This window comes from Rhinopithecus roxellana, chromosome 10 (assembly GCF_007565055.1).
Source record: "Rhinopithecus roxellana isolate Shanxi Qingling chromosome 10, ASM756505v1, whole genome shotgun sequence".
Taxonomy (NCBI): domain Eukaryota; kingdom Metazoa; phylum Chordata; class Mammalia; order Primates; family Cercopithecidae; genus Rhinopithecus; species Rhinopithecus roxellana.
This window is the reverse complement of record NC_044558.1, coordinates 120,178,330-120,193,885: the sequence shown is the minus strand read 5'-3', so window position 1 is coordinate 120,193,885 and position 15,556 is coordinate 120,178,330. Positions and strand designations below refer to the sequence as shown.

At 44.9% G+C, this 15,556-nt stretch overlaps 2 protein-coding genes across 3 annotated transcripts in view; one reads left to right on the top strand and one right to left on the bottom strand.

Moving 5' to 3' along the window:
• The window catches only part of CEP83 (centrosomal protein 83), a 192,538-nt gene extending 181,123 nt beyond the window's left edge, over positions 1-11,415 (top strand). The window contains exon 17 of the mRNA XM_030939510.1: positions 10,456-11,415. The gene's annotated coding sequence lies outside the window, so the exon portion shown is untranslated. The remainder of the gene's footprint in view (positions 1-10,455) is intronic.
• The window catches only part of PLXNC1 (plexin C1), a 160,477-nt gene that overhangs the window by 35,285 nt on the left and 109,636 nt on the right, over positions 1-15,556 (bottom strand). For both annotated transcript variants that reach the window (XM_030939504.1, XM_010383921.2), the window contains exons 18-21: positions 14,356-14,394; positions 14,001-14,125; positions 12,401-12,599; positions 7,688-7,834 (exon numbers count right to left, since the gene is read on the bottom strand). In XM_030939504.1, the coding sequence (XP_030795364.1) occupies positions 7,688-7,834; positions 12,401-12,599; positions 14,001-14,125; positions 14,356-14,394 (510 nt within the window). The remainder of the gene's footprint in view (positions 1-7,687; positions 7,835-12,400; positions 12,600-14,000; positions 14,126-14,355; positions 14,395-15,556) is intronic.

Here is a 15,556-nt window from a genome sequence, read left to right as displayed (position 1 = left end):
TACTTAGAATATGAGGACGAGAGGAGCAGCTGCTCTACCAGCCCTGCACTGCCCACCCAGAATGCCACCAGGGAGAGAAATCAGCTTCTCTGTTGCTGAAGCCACAGACATCCTGGGTCTGTTCCGTACAGCTGAACTGCATCCTGATTGATTTGGGAATGATGCCTATTACCAAGGAGGGTTATGAGAAAGAAAAGGCTATTGGAAAATGCATGGTCCAGAAGGCCCAGGGAGAGGGCGAGGCTGGAAGGGCCTGGCCCCTTTGTAGCATGTCAGCCACCAGCCTCTCACAGGTTATCACACTCGCCTCCTGTTCACATCTGCCCAGTAGGATACTGTCTGCCACAGGTTGTAAATGCCCCGTTACATGGGTCGTATGTAACATTTTTAACAAGAATATAAGCACACAGGCACCCAAGAAATGCTTTTCATGATGATGGACTCAGCTAATCAACTCCCCCGCATCCCACATCATCAATAAATAACCAACCAAGAATAATACTGAGGGGACAGTCCTTTCCGCTTAGCGAAGCTTACAGGAGACAAGAGAAAGCACACCTCAGACAAGGAAAACCGGATGAAAAAAGAATGAGCACCTACTTCATGCCAGCAAGATGGCTAGACGCAGTACATGTATTATTTTCTGACCTCACCACAAATATGCGAGGGCAGGTTTTGGTCATTGCCTGTTTACAGAAGAGGAAACAGGTTTCGAGAGGTTGAGAGACTTGCCCAAAGTAAAGTGGCTGAGCCCAGATTCAAACCCAAGACTATGAGACTCCAAACCCCACCTCTTCCGCACACGGCCTGGGAGCATGTGACTGCACTCCCCTTTCACTACCGCTTTTACCCACCATCCCGCCACATGATTTGGTGGTTTGGGTATTGAGGAGGTAGAGAGGATTAGGCTGCAGGGGGCTGTGGCAGGATGAATTGAGGGCAGGAAACAGGTCTTTTCCCACATGGGAAGATGATCTGGCTACTCACTGTCTCCTCAACCATATTCTTGCCTAATAAAAGCAGAAATGTTGCTGCCTCCTTTCTGTAATACCTAATAATGCCTAGAAAGTAATTGTAAAACAATTTATTACAAACTGGCAACTTTATCATAAAAGGCCTTGGAGCAATAATTGCTTTCATTAAATAAAACCTATAAAATATATTTCTAATTTTATTTCAGGGCCAAATGAAAGTCAAGAGAAAAGCCTAGTTCTCATACCAACCAAAATTAGAGAGAGAAGAAAAAAGAAAGAAAATCCAGTTTCAGAAGTTCTGTAGAAGCAGCAGGAGGCCAGAGTTAGAAGTACAAGTCTCAGGGAAACTTCTGATCTAAGCTTCTTTCCAAGCCAGAGTCAGCAGCCCTGGGACATTCTTCTGCCTGACATTCCCCTTTGAGCTGCGCTTGCCTGTCCAGCCTCCCCTCTTCACTCTGCTCCCCTTTTCCTTTCCCCACAAAGATTCCATAGCTCACAGCTTCCTGGATCAAGGGATCTGCTACCCTAACAGCAGAGTAGCGGGTGGAGGACAGGGTAAAGAGAGCCTTTTTCCATTTCAAAAAAAAAAGTTAATGGAGATAATTTTCTCAAATTTAGGTTTCTCTCACCAATTTTTCTATACTTGCTAGCATTTGCTAACGTTTTGTCCGTCCTAAAATCAAGTATGAAGAGCTGTCTGATTTCCCAAGATGACTGATTTCAGTATTCACAGTATTTGTGGGTGCAGGGTTGGGGGTGGGGTGGGTGTTGTGTGTTGGCAAAGAGCCGCATGAGTTTCGGACTTGTAAATAGTGGCAAGGCCTTTCCATTGCTGTGTCCCCAGAAGGAGAGGAAAGAGGCCAAGCCTGTCTTGGGGTTTGTGGGAGGGAGGATTCTAGTTCTTATTCTCTACTATGTCAAGCTCTAGATTAAAGGCCAGCAAACTTTCTGCAAAGGGCCAGAAAGTATTTAAGGCTTAAAACCCATATGGTCTCTATGGCAACTACTCCACTCTGCATGTAGCAGGAAAGTAGCTATAGACAATAAGGAAATGAACAGGTGTTCCAATAAAACTTTATAAAAATAGGCAGAGGGGCCACATTTGGCCCACAGGCTGTTGTTTGCTGGTCCCTGCTCTAGATAACAGTACCCTCAAATGGAATGCTAACTTTGACAATGGCAACAGACAAATCTGGATAATGCTTTCTATCTCCACCATGACTTGTGATAAAATTTACCATTCTCGGAGGGGTACAAATATAAATAATGATCCTAACAATAACATAATAGCACACATTTGAGCTATAAAGAAGAAAATTAATTACTTTTATGTTAACTAAATTATTTTCTAATTCCAAGATTACAGGCGTGAGAAGAAAGTGTATGAAGAGGAAAGTCATTTAAAGCACCCATTACACGTTAATTTTTCATTTTCCATGGCTTGCCATCAATGAGGAAATGACTTACCTAAAATGACTATAAAAAATTGTTTCACTCTTTGATCAGGAAGCTCAGAACACTAACTATGAAGTTAGTAATGGTTTCAGTATTATTGCAAGTCATAATGGAAATGATTTGCACTATGGTAGAGAGAAAAAGAAAAAGCTCAAGAACTGTTAATTAACTTCACTGTTTCTCCACAAATGGTAGGAGTATTAACAACAAGATTGCTGAAGTGCAAACATCAGGATTTAATGAACAATGGGATGTAATTGAAGTAACAGAGAATGACTTAATCGGGACAGTGGGTTGTTTAATTACGGGGCTAATGGATCTTCTGCAAGGACAAACTAAATGGAACAGAAGAAGCCAGCACTGTCAGGCAGAGCACTGTTAAAGGAAGTGTACCAGTAAGAAACTCCTGGTAGAGACACCTAGGGCTGTTACATATGAGATATTTCATTAAACGTAATTGTCCCAAAATGGTAACTGCTAGAGAAAGAGACGGGGATAGGCTGGCATAAATCAAACTGGAGGCATTAATATTTCTGCAGGCATGTACTTGTGTTTTTTCAAGAATTCCTAATAATCTTGAAAACTTTCTTATAGATATTTTTTTCAGGATGCTGTTTTCCAGGGTGCCAAGATGCTACCTCTCAGATACAGCAGATTGGCAAGCTCGTTTTCTGAGTTTAAGAGTTCAAAAAACCGGCCGGGCTCGGTGGCTCAAGCCTGTAATCCCAGCACTTTGGGAGGCCGAGACGGGCGGATCACGAGGTCAAGAGATCGAGACCATCCTGGCTAACACGGTGAAACCCCGTCTCTACTAAAAAAAATACAAAAAAAAAAAAAAACTAGCCGGGCGAGGTGGCGGGTGCCTGTAGTCCCAGCTACTCCGGAGGCTGAGGCAGGAGAATGGCATAAACCCGGAGGCAGAGCTTGCAGTGAGCTGAGATCCGGCCACTGCACTCCAGCCCGGGCGACAGAGCAAGACTCCGTCTAAAAAAAAAAAAAAAAAAAAAAAAGAGTTCAAAAAACCATTTCACACTTAACTTTGATTACAAGTCAACTTTCTCTTGCTAATTCAGCATGCTTGCTAGGAGTTATTGGTTTTCCTCATCTCCTCCTGAAAGTGAAGCAAACATCCCTTCTCCCATGTGAAATCCTCAAACTTTCACTAACTCCTCCAAAGTTCCACTCTTGACAAAATGCAAGCGGAGTGAGTCTGAGATTCTCCATCAACAAAATCAAACATGTTCAAAATTTTGCAAAGGTGAAAAAAACCCAGCAGAGCAATAGGTCTTATTCTCGGCCGGATGCAGTAGCTCACACCTGTAATCCCAGCACTTTGGGAGGACAAGGCAGGTAGATCACTTGAGGCCAGGAGTTCCAGACCAGGCTAGCCAACATGGCGAAAACCAGTTTCTACTAAAAATACAAGCATTACCCCGGCACGGTGGCAGGTGCCTATAATCCCAGGTACTTGGGAGGCTGAGGCAGGAGAATCGCTTGAACCCAGGAGGCGGAGGTTACAGTGAGCCGAGACTGCGCCACTGCACTCCAGCCTGCGCTACGGAGTGATACTCCGTCTAAAAAAAAACAAAAAAATTGGTCTTATTCTCTTCCGGCTGTCCAACCTGAATTCCTAGATATTAAGGAAAGACTAAAGTCCTGTGTGTACACAGCCCTACCCCTGGTGCTGACATTAGGGAGGATGCAGATATCAGGGCATTCTGTCTCATTGTTGCCTCATTAAACACCAGCCTGGGGTGACTTGATAGAGAAGGATGGTTTCTTATGGTCCTGAAGGAAGCATGGCTCTAGGGGACTTGGCTTGGATTTTTGGCAAGACAGAGGAATTTTCTTCTCAATATGCAAGAACAGAGAATTACTTCCCAGGGCCCATTTGTTAGTATCATGATTTCGTGTATAAGAAATTGGCAAGATGCCTTTATGTTCTAGAAAACCCCCATACCTCAGGGAGAACATCCTCATCTGAGAGGTGTGAAAGCTAACTTTTAGGTTGCTATATGAGGTGCTGTGCTTCTGAGCATTTAGCTGAACACGAGTTTGGGAGCCTTTTTTCCAAACGTGTCCCTGCCTTGGCACCAGGTTCTGTCATTTCAAGTGGTTCATGAGGACGCTCTTGATTTCTGACTTTCCTTTCCTTGAAAGAATCTGCCCCCAACCTCCCACCTCCCTAACACACATGGACACACAGAATCAGTTTGTTCACCACACCTTGGTTTTCAATGACATAAACCACCTCAGGCAAATTTGGGAAATCAAGTCCTAAAACAGCTGGGTGTACATGCTTGGGAGGGGCAGGTGGGGGAAGTGAGAAAGAGGGGGAGGAGGGAAGGGAGGAAGAAAGAAAATTAGAAATATGGTGGTTCAGGCTGGGGGAAATGCCTGAAAGGAAATGAAAAACTTAAATTTTTATATTGACCTTCTGCTAACAGTTTGTCACACAAGCACAGACGGATCATGTGCCTTCTCTGTAGCTTCTGGTACAACTGCCCACCAAGAAAGGGGGGCTGGGCCAGGCACCATAAGAGGTACTAACCATTTTTAATGGCAAGGCCCCTAAAAACAAGTGGCCCATTCCTTTTTCAAGGCTCAACTCTATGTACCAGCAAATCTGAATTTGAAAAGGAAGATTTATGTGGATTTCTGAAATCGTGATTTTCCATTACCCTTTTCCCCAGGGGCTATAAAGAAAAATTTCAAGAGTCGACATGAATTTCTTCAGCATCAAGTAACATTTTGATGATGAGTTGAGTGTTAACAAATCAGAAACACATGGTTTTAATTGACTGTGAAATAAATAATGTTTCAAAATGAAAGAGAGAAAACACGTTCAGATGTAAAGCATTAAAAAGGCTTCAGGCCGGGCGAGGTGGCTCAAGCCTGTAATCCCAGCACATTGGGAGGCCGAGGCGGGCGGATCACGAGGTCAGGAGATCGAGACCATCCTGGCTAACACGGTGAAACCCCGTCTCTACTAAAAAAATACAAAAAACTAGCCGGGCGAGGTGGCGGGCGCCTGTAGTCCCAGCTACTCGGGAGGCTGAGGCAGGAGAATGGCATAAACCCGGGAGGCGGAGTTTGCAGTGAGCTGAGATCTGGCCACTGCACTCCAGCCTGGGTGACAGAGCGAGACTCCGCCTCAAAAAAAAAAAAAAAAGAAAAAAGGCTTCAAAACCTCAAAAGTTGCCTCAGGCATCTGACTTCTTCCTGATTCCAACCCCAGCTTCTCCTTTCCTGTCCTTCCTGTTTGGGTCCAATAGTATCTTGAGACTGAAATACTGGAGGATTCCCCTGACTGTATTCATTTGCAAATATTTCTCTTTGGGGATCTTTGGGGCTTCTAAAATGTCTTAAGGTAAAAGCACAAACATCTTCTAGGTTGGGAATAACAAGCCCAGGATCAGTGAAAAGTGAGTCAACAGGCCCTGTGCAAAGTTTATCTCTTGTTCTCCAAGATACCCAGTGGTGTCCAGGCTGAACACACATCAGAGTTATCTGGAAGGTTTACAAAATATATCCATGCCTGGGCTCCCTCCCCAGAGGTTCTGATTCAGTCAGTCCTGAGGGAAAGCCCGGGCACTGGTATATTTGGACCTGCAGTTTAAACAAGGGTTCAATGAGATCTGGATCAAATGGAATAAAGTTTTAGGTAGCACTCATGTGCCAGGCAATGTTCTAGGTGCTTTTTATAATACTGACTCTTAATCCTCAAAACACCTCATGAGATGGGTAGGAACCATGACCATCATTTCCATTTCACATGTGAGGAGAATGAGGCACAGAGAAGTTTAGAAACTTGCCCAACATTACACAGCTAACCAGTGGCAGAGGCAGGATTCCAACCTGTCTGGCCCCAGAGTCCACACTGTTAACCACTCTACCAACAGTTGTCAAGCAGCATCTGCAGCATCAGGAAGCTGGTTAGAGAAGTGAATTCTTGGGCCATAGCCTAGATTTACTGCATCAGAAACTCCAGCATGCTGCCTAGCGACTGGTGTTTAGTGAGTTTTTTGGGAGATTCTGCTAGATGCTCAAGTTTGAGAACCACTGCAGCCCACTCTCCGGCCTCTCAGATGCGGATGGGTATATTAACACAATTCAGAACGCTGAGAAGTGTTGACTTTCAGCTCAGCTTCCCGCTCTCAGATGGCAGTCGTGCATGGCGCCATCTTCAATGGAGGGGTGAGCCGCATCTGGCAGTGGCAGAAAACTTGAAACAGCTGACCTACGGACTATTCTCCCACCAGAGGACATAACCATAACACAGTCCGCGGCAAAGTGGTGCCTTCTCCAATTAGGGAATGAATTCTTCCCGGATGACACTGCAGTCCCCACTATCCAGAGCGAAGCCACAGGAGACTCAGCTCTCTTAATGAGCAATTTCCAAACCCCACTGTAATCTTTTCCTCCTCCACTAACGAGATCGTGAAGAAGCCCAGAATCTTCAGAAAGCTAAAGATCAAACCAAAACACAGCAGTCTCCTCTCCAAGTCTCTATTAACAGAAAAGCATAGAAAATTCCTAATTCTGAAGTTCCTTTCCCTGCTTGGCTCCCTCTCTGAAATTCCCGAATGTGCCCCAAATTGGGCTTTTTTTCTTTAGGAAGGGCATGGAGTGGGTGCGGAGAGGATGAATTAAAAAGGAGTTCTCAAACGGGTGAAACCCTCCAGCAGCTAGGCAATCATCTTCCTGTAGTGATTTACAGCGTTCCTCTAAAAATATCTATGAGATCACAGTACATTAAGTGCATGACACCAAACATTTGTAACTAATCCATGAAAATAAAGTAAGGGCGTCACGTTGTATGGGGAACGCAGTGGAATTTGTCTTGTGTTATCGTTCTAAAATAAGACGGCCTCAATTTGGTTGAAATATATCTTCACACATTGTCTTCCCAGAGCACAGCCATTTGAGAAATTCTGATTGCAATTATAAGTGCTGAATAGGGAGTACTTTGCATTTCCTTTGACGACACTGAAAGCTATAAGCAATCCTGATATTAAAATCTTTGGAAATTGATGAGTACCCCAGGCATCATTACAATACTTTCTCCCCCAATCTCAGTAATTAAAATCTATTATGTGAACGCATGTTAATATTTTTATCAACTGTTTTTAATTAACTAAACACACAGGGCCTCCCGCAGTAGAAATGATACCATTTCATTGTTGAGCCACCCCCACCCTCTAATTCCCTGCCAGATTTATTTGGGAGTCTGGCTGGGAGCTTTATGGAAAACATACCACAGTACTGAATTCTGGAACCTGCCACAACAGCCAGTCTTCATTAAGTGTGTACAGGGCTTTGCAAGTGATTACATCCACGGGACCCTTGTTAATTTTCTGGTTCAGAGTCGTCACCAGCAAATAGAAGGGCTCTCCAACAGTCTCCTTGGAAAAGACACGAAAGTGACAGTTAGCTTTCTGTGGAATCCACTGTACTTTCCAAAGAGTTAAAGTTTCTGTTTATGGCAGTAAGGCAGGAGACAGGAGGCAGGGTTTTCTAACGCAAAACTCCCAAGAGAATACATGTTGCTCTGCTTGGGATTGGATGCAAAACTCAGAAAACCGCCTCCTCTGGCCATCGCGAATGCACGTGTGCAAACGCGCACGTGTGCAAACGCGCACGCGTGCACATTCACAGCAATGTGCAGTACCCACAGTATCCCTTGTTATTTTATGTTTAAACTTACATATGGCAGACTAATGCTCATCAGTGGGTTAATGCCTAGGAACAGTTAGTAGATGTGGAGAGTGTACCTTTGTTTACATTCATATTTAATCGCCTTTTAGCAAGCCAGAAATAAACGACATTTTTTTTTTTTTTTTTTTTGAGACGGAGTCTCGCTCTGTCGCCCAGGCTGGAGGGCAGTGGCCGGATCTCAGCTCACTGCAAGCTCCGCCTCCCGGGTTTACGCCATTCTCCTGCCTCAGCCTCCCGAGTAGCTGGAACTACAGGCACCCGCCACCTCGCCCGGCTAGTTTTTTGTATTTTTAGTAGAGACGGGGTTTCACCGGGTTAGCCAGGATGGTCTCGATCTCCTGACCTTGTGATCCGCCCGCCTCGGCCTCCCAAAGTGCTGGGATTACAGGCTTGAGCCACCGCGCCCGGCCATAAACGACATTTTTTAAAAAAATGCAGTTATCCTTAGTAACAAGGATAAATGTAAGAACTTTTATACATTTGCCAAAGACAATGCTTTTTGGTGTTAACAGCACTTCTTGAAGGAAGTGGCCTGCCATTCAACAGTTTGCAGCCTCATCTCCTCCCCATGGGTCCAGCCCAGCCCGGGCAGTTCCCAGACACACCCTGCACAGTCCCACCTGGACACGTTTTCCGGTGCTGGGTCAGAGGGACTCCATCTTTTTCCCTGAACCAGAGCCAATTCCATTTCCTTTAAGGTTTTTCCCCAAACACTCAGCCCATCCTGACTGGCTCTTTCTTCAAATTTAAGCCACACGCATTTTTCCTGTCTGGGGGTGGGACTGCCTCCCCTGCTGCGATGGAAATGGCTCACATTTGCAACCACAGATATCTGTATTCCAAAGGGCTCTGAGCACCTCAAATGGGAGGCTGTGTGTTCTCTTTCCATGGCATCCTCCCAAGGCACCTAGCCCTGGGTCAGCTGTAGGGTATTTGCTAAATAACGAACCTTCCGTAATCAATGGACATTAGGCCTCTGTGGTGGAGGAAGAACCGTGGCTAGGAAGTCAAAGTGCCTTAGTGATGATGAAAGGCCAGCCACGTGGCTGGGACTTGAAGCACCAGTTAACAGTCAAGCTTGACAAGCAATACATCCGGCTGGGAAAGGAGGATTCCACTGGGTCTCACCTGCTTTCCCTTGCGCAGGCAAGTTACCTAAGACATCTTAAGTCTCTCAGGATCCCACCCCAACCCTGTCCCTTCCTTTATACTTGCTGCAGGAATATCTGCCCTCCCCAGTCCTCGGGTTTCCTCTTGCCACCTCCTGCCACCCTGCAGCTCCCTTTCGGCTTCTGTCCCCGCTGTGATACATCCTTAAGTTTCCTCTTCAGTGCAGGGCAGAAGTGGAAGTTCAGAAATTTCCAAGGTAGGGAGGGCAGCAGGACTAGTGCATGACATTTAACTCTCATGAGAAACTTCCTTTATTTAGTGGTTTACAACCTCAACCCTCTCTTCTCTTTCCCTCCACCGCCCACCCCCCACCCCAAGTAATGCCCTGACCACAAAACTAGAACCTCTTTTAAACCTCCAGCACAGATCAGAAGGGAGGCTGAGAACCCTTGGACAGGGGCTGCGTACTCCCGCAGGGGTTGGAGTCAGGGGGCCAGATGGGCTCTCGGGGGCTGTGTGAAGGGGTAGCTCTCGACTCAGGAGGCCTGTGGTCAGAAATTCTCCAGAACTTTCTGGAGGGTAGCTAGACCAAGCTAAGTAACATCTGGCCCTACACTCTGCCCATGCTCCTGGGTCTAACCCTGGCTAATCACCAGAATCCCTTGGGGGCTCTTGTTAAGAATTCAGATGCCTGGGCCCCACTCAACCTACACAGCTGCCATCTCTCTGAGGAATGACGCCTGGGTATCTGTAGTTTTCATACCTTCCCGGGGCCAGGGGCGGGGCGGGAGACGGGGGTGGAGGAGGATTCTGATGTGTGGCCGATGTGGGGAATCACAGGGCCATGAGGTTTGTCACCACTGAACACAACTTTCAGGCAAGTCACAGCCGCTGCGTACATGATTCCCCTCCCCCAGGGGCCAGGCTTTGACATTTTAACAGACCAGGGCAGATTCCATCGTTTCAGTGCACAGAGGGGTGGCTAAGAGCTCTGGGACCCTGGCACTGTGCCACAGTAGCAGTGAGATCTGGGAAGAGTCACAGCTCTTGTGTGTGTTCCAGTTCCCCCACATGCAAAATGGTCATGAAGACACTCAGCTCACAGGGCCGTTAAGGAGATGAAATGAGAAAAGGTAGATAAAACTCTTAGCATGCTGTCTGGCACATTCAATAAATGGCATTATTATTTTACCCACAGAGCCCTGGTGTCTTGGAAGGGGAAGTTACCTGGCGGTCACGGAGCTACTGTCACCCACTAAACGTCTGTGGGGTAGGAAGGAGGACTAGGGCCGTCGGTGTCCAAGACCCTCTTGAGCACCTGGTGGAGGGACATCAGACCCCTGCACCAGCTGGAATTATTCCACTGAAAGTGAAAGTATCGCCGACTGGCTGGATGCCACTTCCTCCTGGCGAGCCGAGCCGCCCCCTCACCACCCAGAGTGCTCGAGATGCTCTTGAATCAGCACTGTGAAATCTTGACCCAGAATGCTTTGCTCAAGGAGGCCGTTTGGGCTCGCAGCCCAGATTTTCTGAACATCTCACCCCTCTAATGCCCAAGAGCAGCCCTTCAAAACTCAGAGTTAAGAATCACAAGATCCAGTAGAAAGAGCTGGAAAGGGATTTAAAGGTAACGCCCACACACGCCCATCATCTGGTGGATTGAAAACAGATGCCCAGATGGAACGAGCCATGCCTAGGGACACACAGCTGACTGGGGCTGAGAGGATTCCAGAGCCCAGACCTATTGCTTCTAACCAAGACCCCTAGTCTGGTGCTCTCTCTGCTACCTCAGGGGCTTGCAAAAATCATGGATTGCTGGGCTCCACTTCCGGAGCTTCTGATCCAGTGAGACCGTGGTGGGGCAGGAGTTGGCCTTTGAAGACCAAGACCAGGGAACTGGGTGAGAGTCCTGGTGCCTCCATCTAGCAGCTGTTGTGGCTAAAGCAAAGACAGTGGGAAACAAAAAATATTCGTCCCAGAAATAACTGGCTCAACATCTCCCCAAAGCCTCTGATGATTTATACCAAGTAAACAGAAAAGAAGGCAGATTTCATTAATCTTAATAAATGGGTATTGCCTTAGGGAGAGGAAGGGGTTGGTGAGAAATAAAAAAAATGTTGTGCATCTACTTGTAAGATTGCATTAAACATTAAACTAAACACAGTCTATTTAAAGCACTGCTGTTGGATCTAAACTTAAGTAGCACTGTTAAAACCTGTGGCATAGCAGTGTATCTTATTCAAAGTTTAATTAGATTTCCGAACTAGCTACAAATACACAATTATGCAGTTTTGCTGGAATCTGGATGGCTGGTAAAATTAAAGGATAAGAATCTTCTGTACCAGGGGCCTCGGAGGGCTGGGTGAAGATCGAGTTCAACAGGACACCTTTATTTTCACATCAATATTTTATAATAGTAATGGCCAACATTTATGGAGGCTTCCTTAGTGCTAAGCAATTGCATGTTTTCTCATCTGCACTTCAAAACAGTCTAAAATCTTCTTCCAATTCTCTAGGTTATAAAACCAAGTAAGTGGTGAAGTCTAGATTCAGATCAAGTAGCGCAGACTCTAGGGCTGACCCTCTTCACCGCTGGAATCTATAGAAAGTTTGCATTTGAAAAGATTTTAAAGTTCAATTAGATTACAACCACATGCACACAGTCACTACAACAAAGCAAACTCCAGGGGGAGGCAGATCTTTGGAGAGCCGCTTTAATGCGGAATGACTGGTAGGAATTGACTGCAATTAGCTTACAGTGTATTGGTAGGTAATGGGTATTTCTACAATGCTTCACAGGGCCTGTAACAGTTTGTTCTCTTTGGTGTTTGAAATATTCCCCTTTCGCAGTACAATTTCTTAAATGGGCTGACTGGGCTCTGGGTGTGAATTGATGTGAGGTGAACGCACTTGAAAAGTCTCACCTGAGGAAATTCTAAATGAATTACATTTGCATAGACCAGTTGCAGCAAAAACAATGTTTACTTTTCCCCTCTCTGTTCTGGGTCAGGACCAAGACGAAACATGGTTAAATGCTGACACCATCAAGCATTCAGGATTTATCCTGGCAAAGGCATCAGAGTCTGCTAAAAATACCTGCCTATTGTCTTACCTCTGACACTGCTGAGGGATGTGACACTTACCCGGAGAAAACCAGAAAGGCAGACAGACATCCAGTTTGTGAGGAGTTTTTCGACCACGGACTCCGTGCGTCTCAGCATGAGTTTAGGCTGCATGTTACTACACTGTTCCATCAAGTCCCTGGTCAGCACCTCCAGGATGCTGGTCAGGTAGACCAGCTTGGTTTGCAGGGCAATGGTTAGGAAAGAGGCGAACAGACACCTGTTGAAAAAGAGAGCTGGGTGAACCATCAGCTGCAGGCCTAGCTGGACACTGATGGGAGTTTCCATGGAAGCTCACTGGCAGGGCAGGGAGCTGGCTTGTTGGGTTGGGAGCTTTTTTTAATGTTTAGATTCTAACCACTTCTATCTCTAGGACATTTTCTGTGTTTTCAGCATTTAAACTAGAGTGGTAACAAGAAGTGAGTCTTCCAAAGTTTCAGGATGTTTTAAAAATAAAAAATAACACTTCTGCTTTTTTGATTAAGAATTTATGGGCCGGGCATGGTGGTTCATGCCTATAATCCCAGCACTTTGGGAGTCCAAAGCAGGCAGATCACCTGAAGTCAGGAGTTCGAGACCAGCCTGGTCAATGTGGTGAAACCTTGTCTCTACTAAAAATACAAAAATTAGCCAGGCGTGGTGGCATGCTGCTGTGGTCCTAGCTACTGGGGAGGTTGAGGCAGGAGAATTGCTTGAACCCGGAAGGTGAAGGTTGTAGCGAGCCTAGATCGTGCCATTGCACTCCAGCCTGGGCAACAGACCGAGACTCCGTCTTAAGAAAAAAAAAAAAAAAAGAATTTATGTGGGTTTTTTGGGGTGTTGGAATTTTTCAGGGTTACTTGGGGGTGGGAGGGTTGTGTGTGTGTCTTCAAAATAGACTTTGTGTTGGGAGCTGGGGGCAGGAGGCTGAAGCAGCAGGATCGCTTGAAGCCAGGGGCTGAATCCAGCCTAAGCAACATAGTGAAACCCTGTCTCAAATTTTTTTAAAAGGGGGCTAGGCACAGTGGCTTATGCTTGTAATCCCTGCAGAAGGGGGTATCATGTGAGGTCAGGAGTTTGAGACCAGCCTGGGCAATACAGCACTTTTTTTGGATCATGTAGTAGAGATGGGGTCTCTACTACTACAACAACAACATTAGTGGGGTGTGGTGGCATGCACCTGTAGTTCCAGCTACTTGGGAAGGCTGAGGCAGGAGGGTAGCTTGAGCCCAGGAGGATGAGGCTGCAGTGAACTGTGATCACACACTTCAGCCTAGGCCACAGAGTGAGATTCCAACTAAAAAAAATAAAAATTGTGTTGGAGTGGTGTGATCTAAATGGAGATAAGGCTGCATAAACTTCCAATCAAACAGCCTTTGGAAAAGTGCATGTTCTCAAGAGACCACGTTCAGATAGTGGTTTGGAAATAAAATATGGGACTCAGGTTTGATTTATCTCTCTCTCTTTTTTTTTTGTAGAGACAAGGTTTTGCTGTGTTGGTCAGGCTGGTCTTGAACTCCTGGCCTCAAGTGATTGCCTGCCTTGGCCTCCCAAAATGCTGGGATTACAGCCATAAGCCACCATGCCCAGCCTGATTTTCTCTTCTTAAAGGCTTTTAAAACATCAGAGAATGGACTAATACCTGTCCTTCACAGAAAAGTTCTTCTGCTTTTCAAGGGTGTGGATGACAGTAACAAGAAAGCTTTTATTACAGATTAGGGCATCCAAAGCTGTGAGACTTTCATTCTTGTCATTGGCGTCTCTGTTCTGAAAAAAAGAAAAAAAATATATAGTATAATACAAAATCATATGTAAGTTTAAGGTTAGAAAGTAGATCCACAATGGGTTTTCCAAGACAATGAACTATTTAATATTGAATTCATGATCCAAAAAAACCACAATACAAATTCAAAGTAATAATCATGGAGATGATAATGATGATAACACTATGAACATCAGGCAGTCACTGGGCTAAAAATGAAAACGCAGAGACTTACATGCATATCTTCAGTGAAGATGTGGGTGAAGCCACCTGACTGAGAGGAAGGAGACACTTTTATTATTCATAACATCCAAAGGAAATGAAGAGTGTATTTTTGTTATAATACCCAAGTCCGTTTTAATAAAGCAGAGACACTATTTGCTAATCTGAAGCGCCCCTGGGTTTATGGTGGCTGCATATTCTCTAATACATAATAAATAATTATTCAGCTTTCAAGAAACGCCACTGAATTCCGAAAGCCTCTAAGAAGAATAATTATCATGGCATCAGTCCTAGGTTTGGTAGATGAAGGTATCATCTCACATTTTAGAAGAAGTGATTTAAGAGTTAAAGAAGAGGTCATTGATGAAGATTATGCAAATATCAGACCGCTCTTCAAGCAATTTACCTTCTAAAGATAAAGACTAAATTACGTTGCTAAGTTTTACAAGTCTTACCTAAGTAGCATCTACTGTTTCAGTACACAATGATACTGAAAATGGGGTAGTTAAAAGTCTAGAATCTGGACCAAACGACTTGGGTTCCAGTCCTGGTTTTAATCACATACTGGTCACATGACGTGGGATGTGTTACCTAACCTCTCTGTGTTTGACTTGCCTCATCTCTGAAACGGGGACAATAATGGTTCTCACCAGAGGTTTAGTGTGAAACTAAAATGTGTGCAGAGTAAGTGCCTTGTGTCAGTTATCATTACTGGTTTTATTCCTAATTTATAGCAAACTACACCACAATGCTCTTACCCCACTGCTTTCTAAATGCTAGGGAGCTCTGGAATATCAACTTCAAAATTTGAGGGTTTGTAGTGTATCATAAATCTTATTAAAAATTAAAGGTTAAACTGTAAAAGTATGTTAAGCAATACTTTGAGTCCACAGAATAAGACTCTAAACTCAAAACATTCAGGGTTTTCTTCTTTTTTGATAATAGAAGCATTGAGCTAATTTTATATCTTGTGAAGTAGATTTCTTCTGTAGAGAATTTGGCTTCATAGTTTCAAATTTGCTAGCCCAAACAAAAGACCTAAAACTCTTTTCGCCATATCCTCCCCTAGTTAAAAGCAAAAAAGTCCCAAAAAACAAACCGAAAAAACCCCTAGACCCTAGGTTTGCATTTTCTAGTTCTTAATATTTTTCTGCTGAACCAACTTCATGTAAATGGACAGGAGAAACAGGTTGATTCTTAATCATAAATACGGA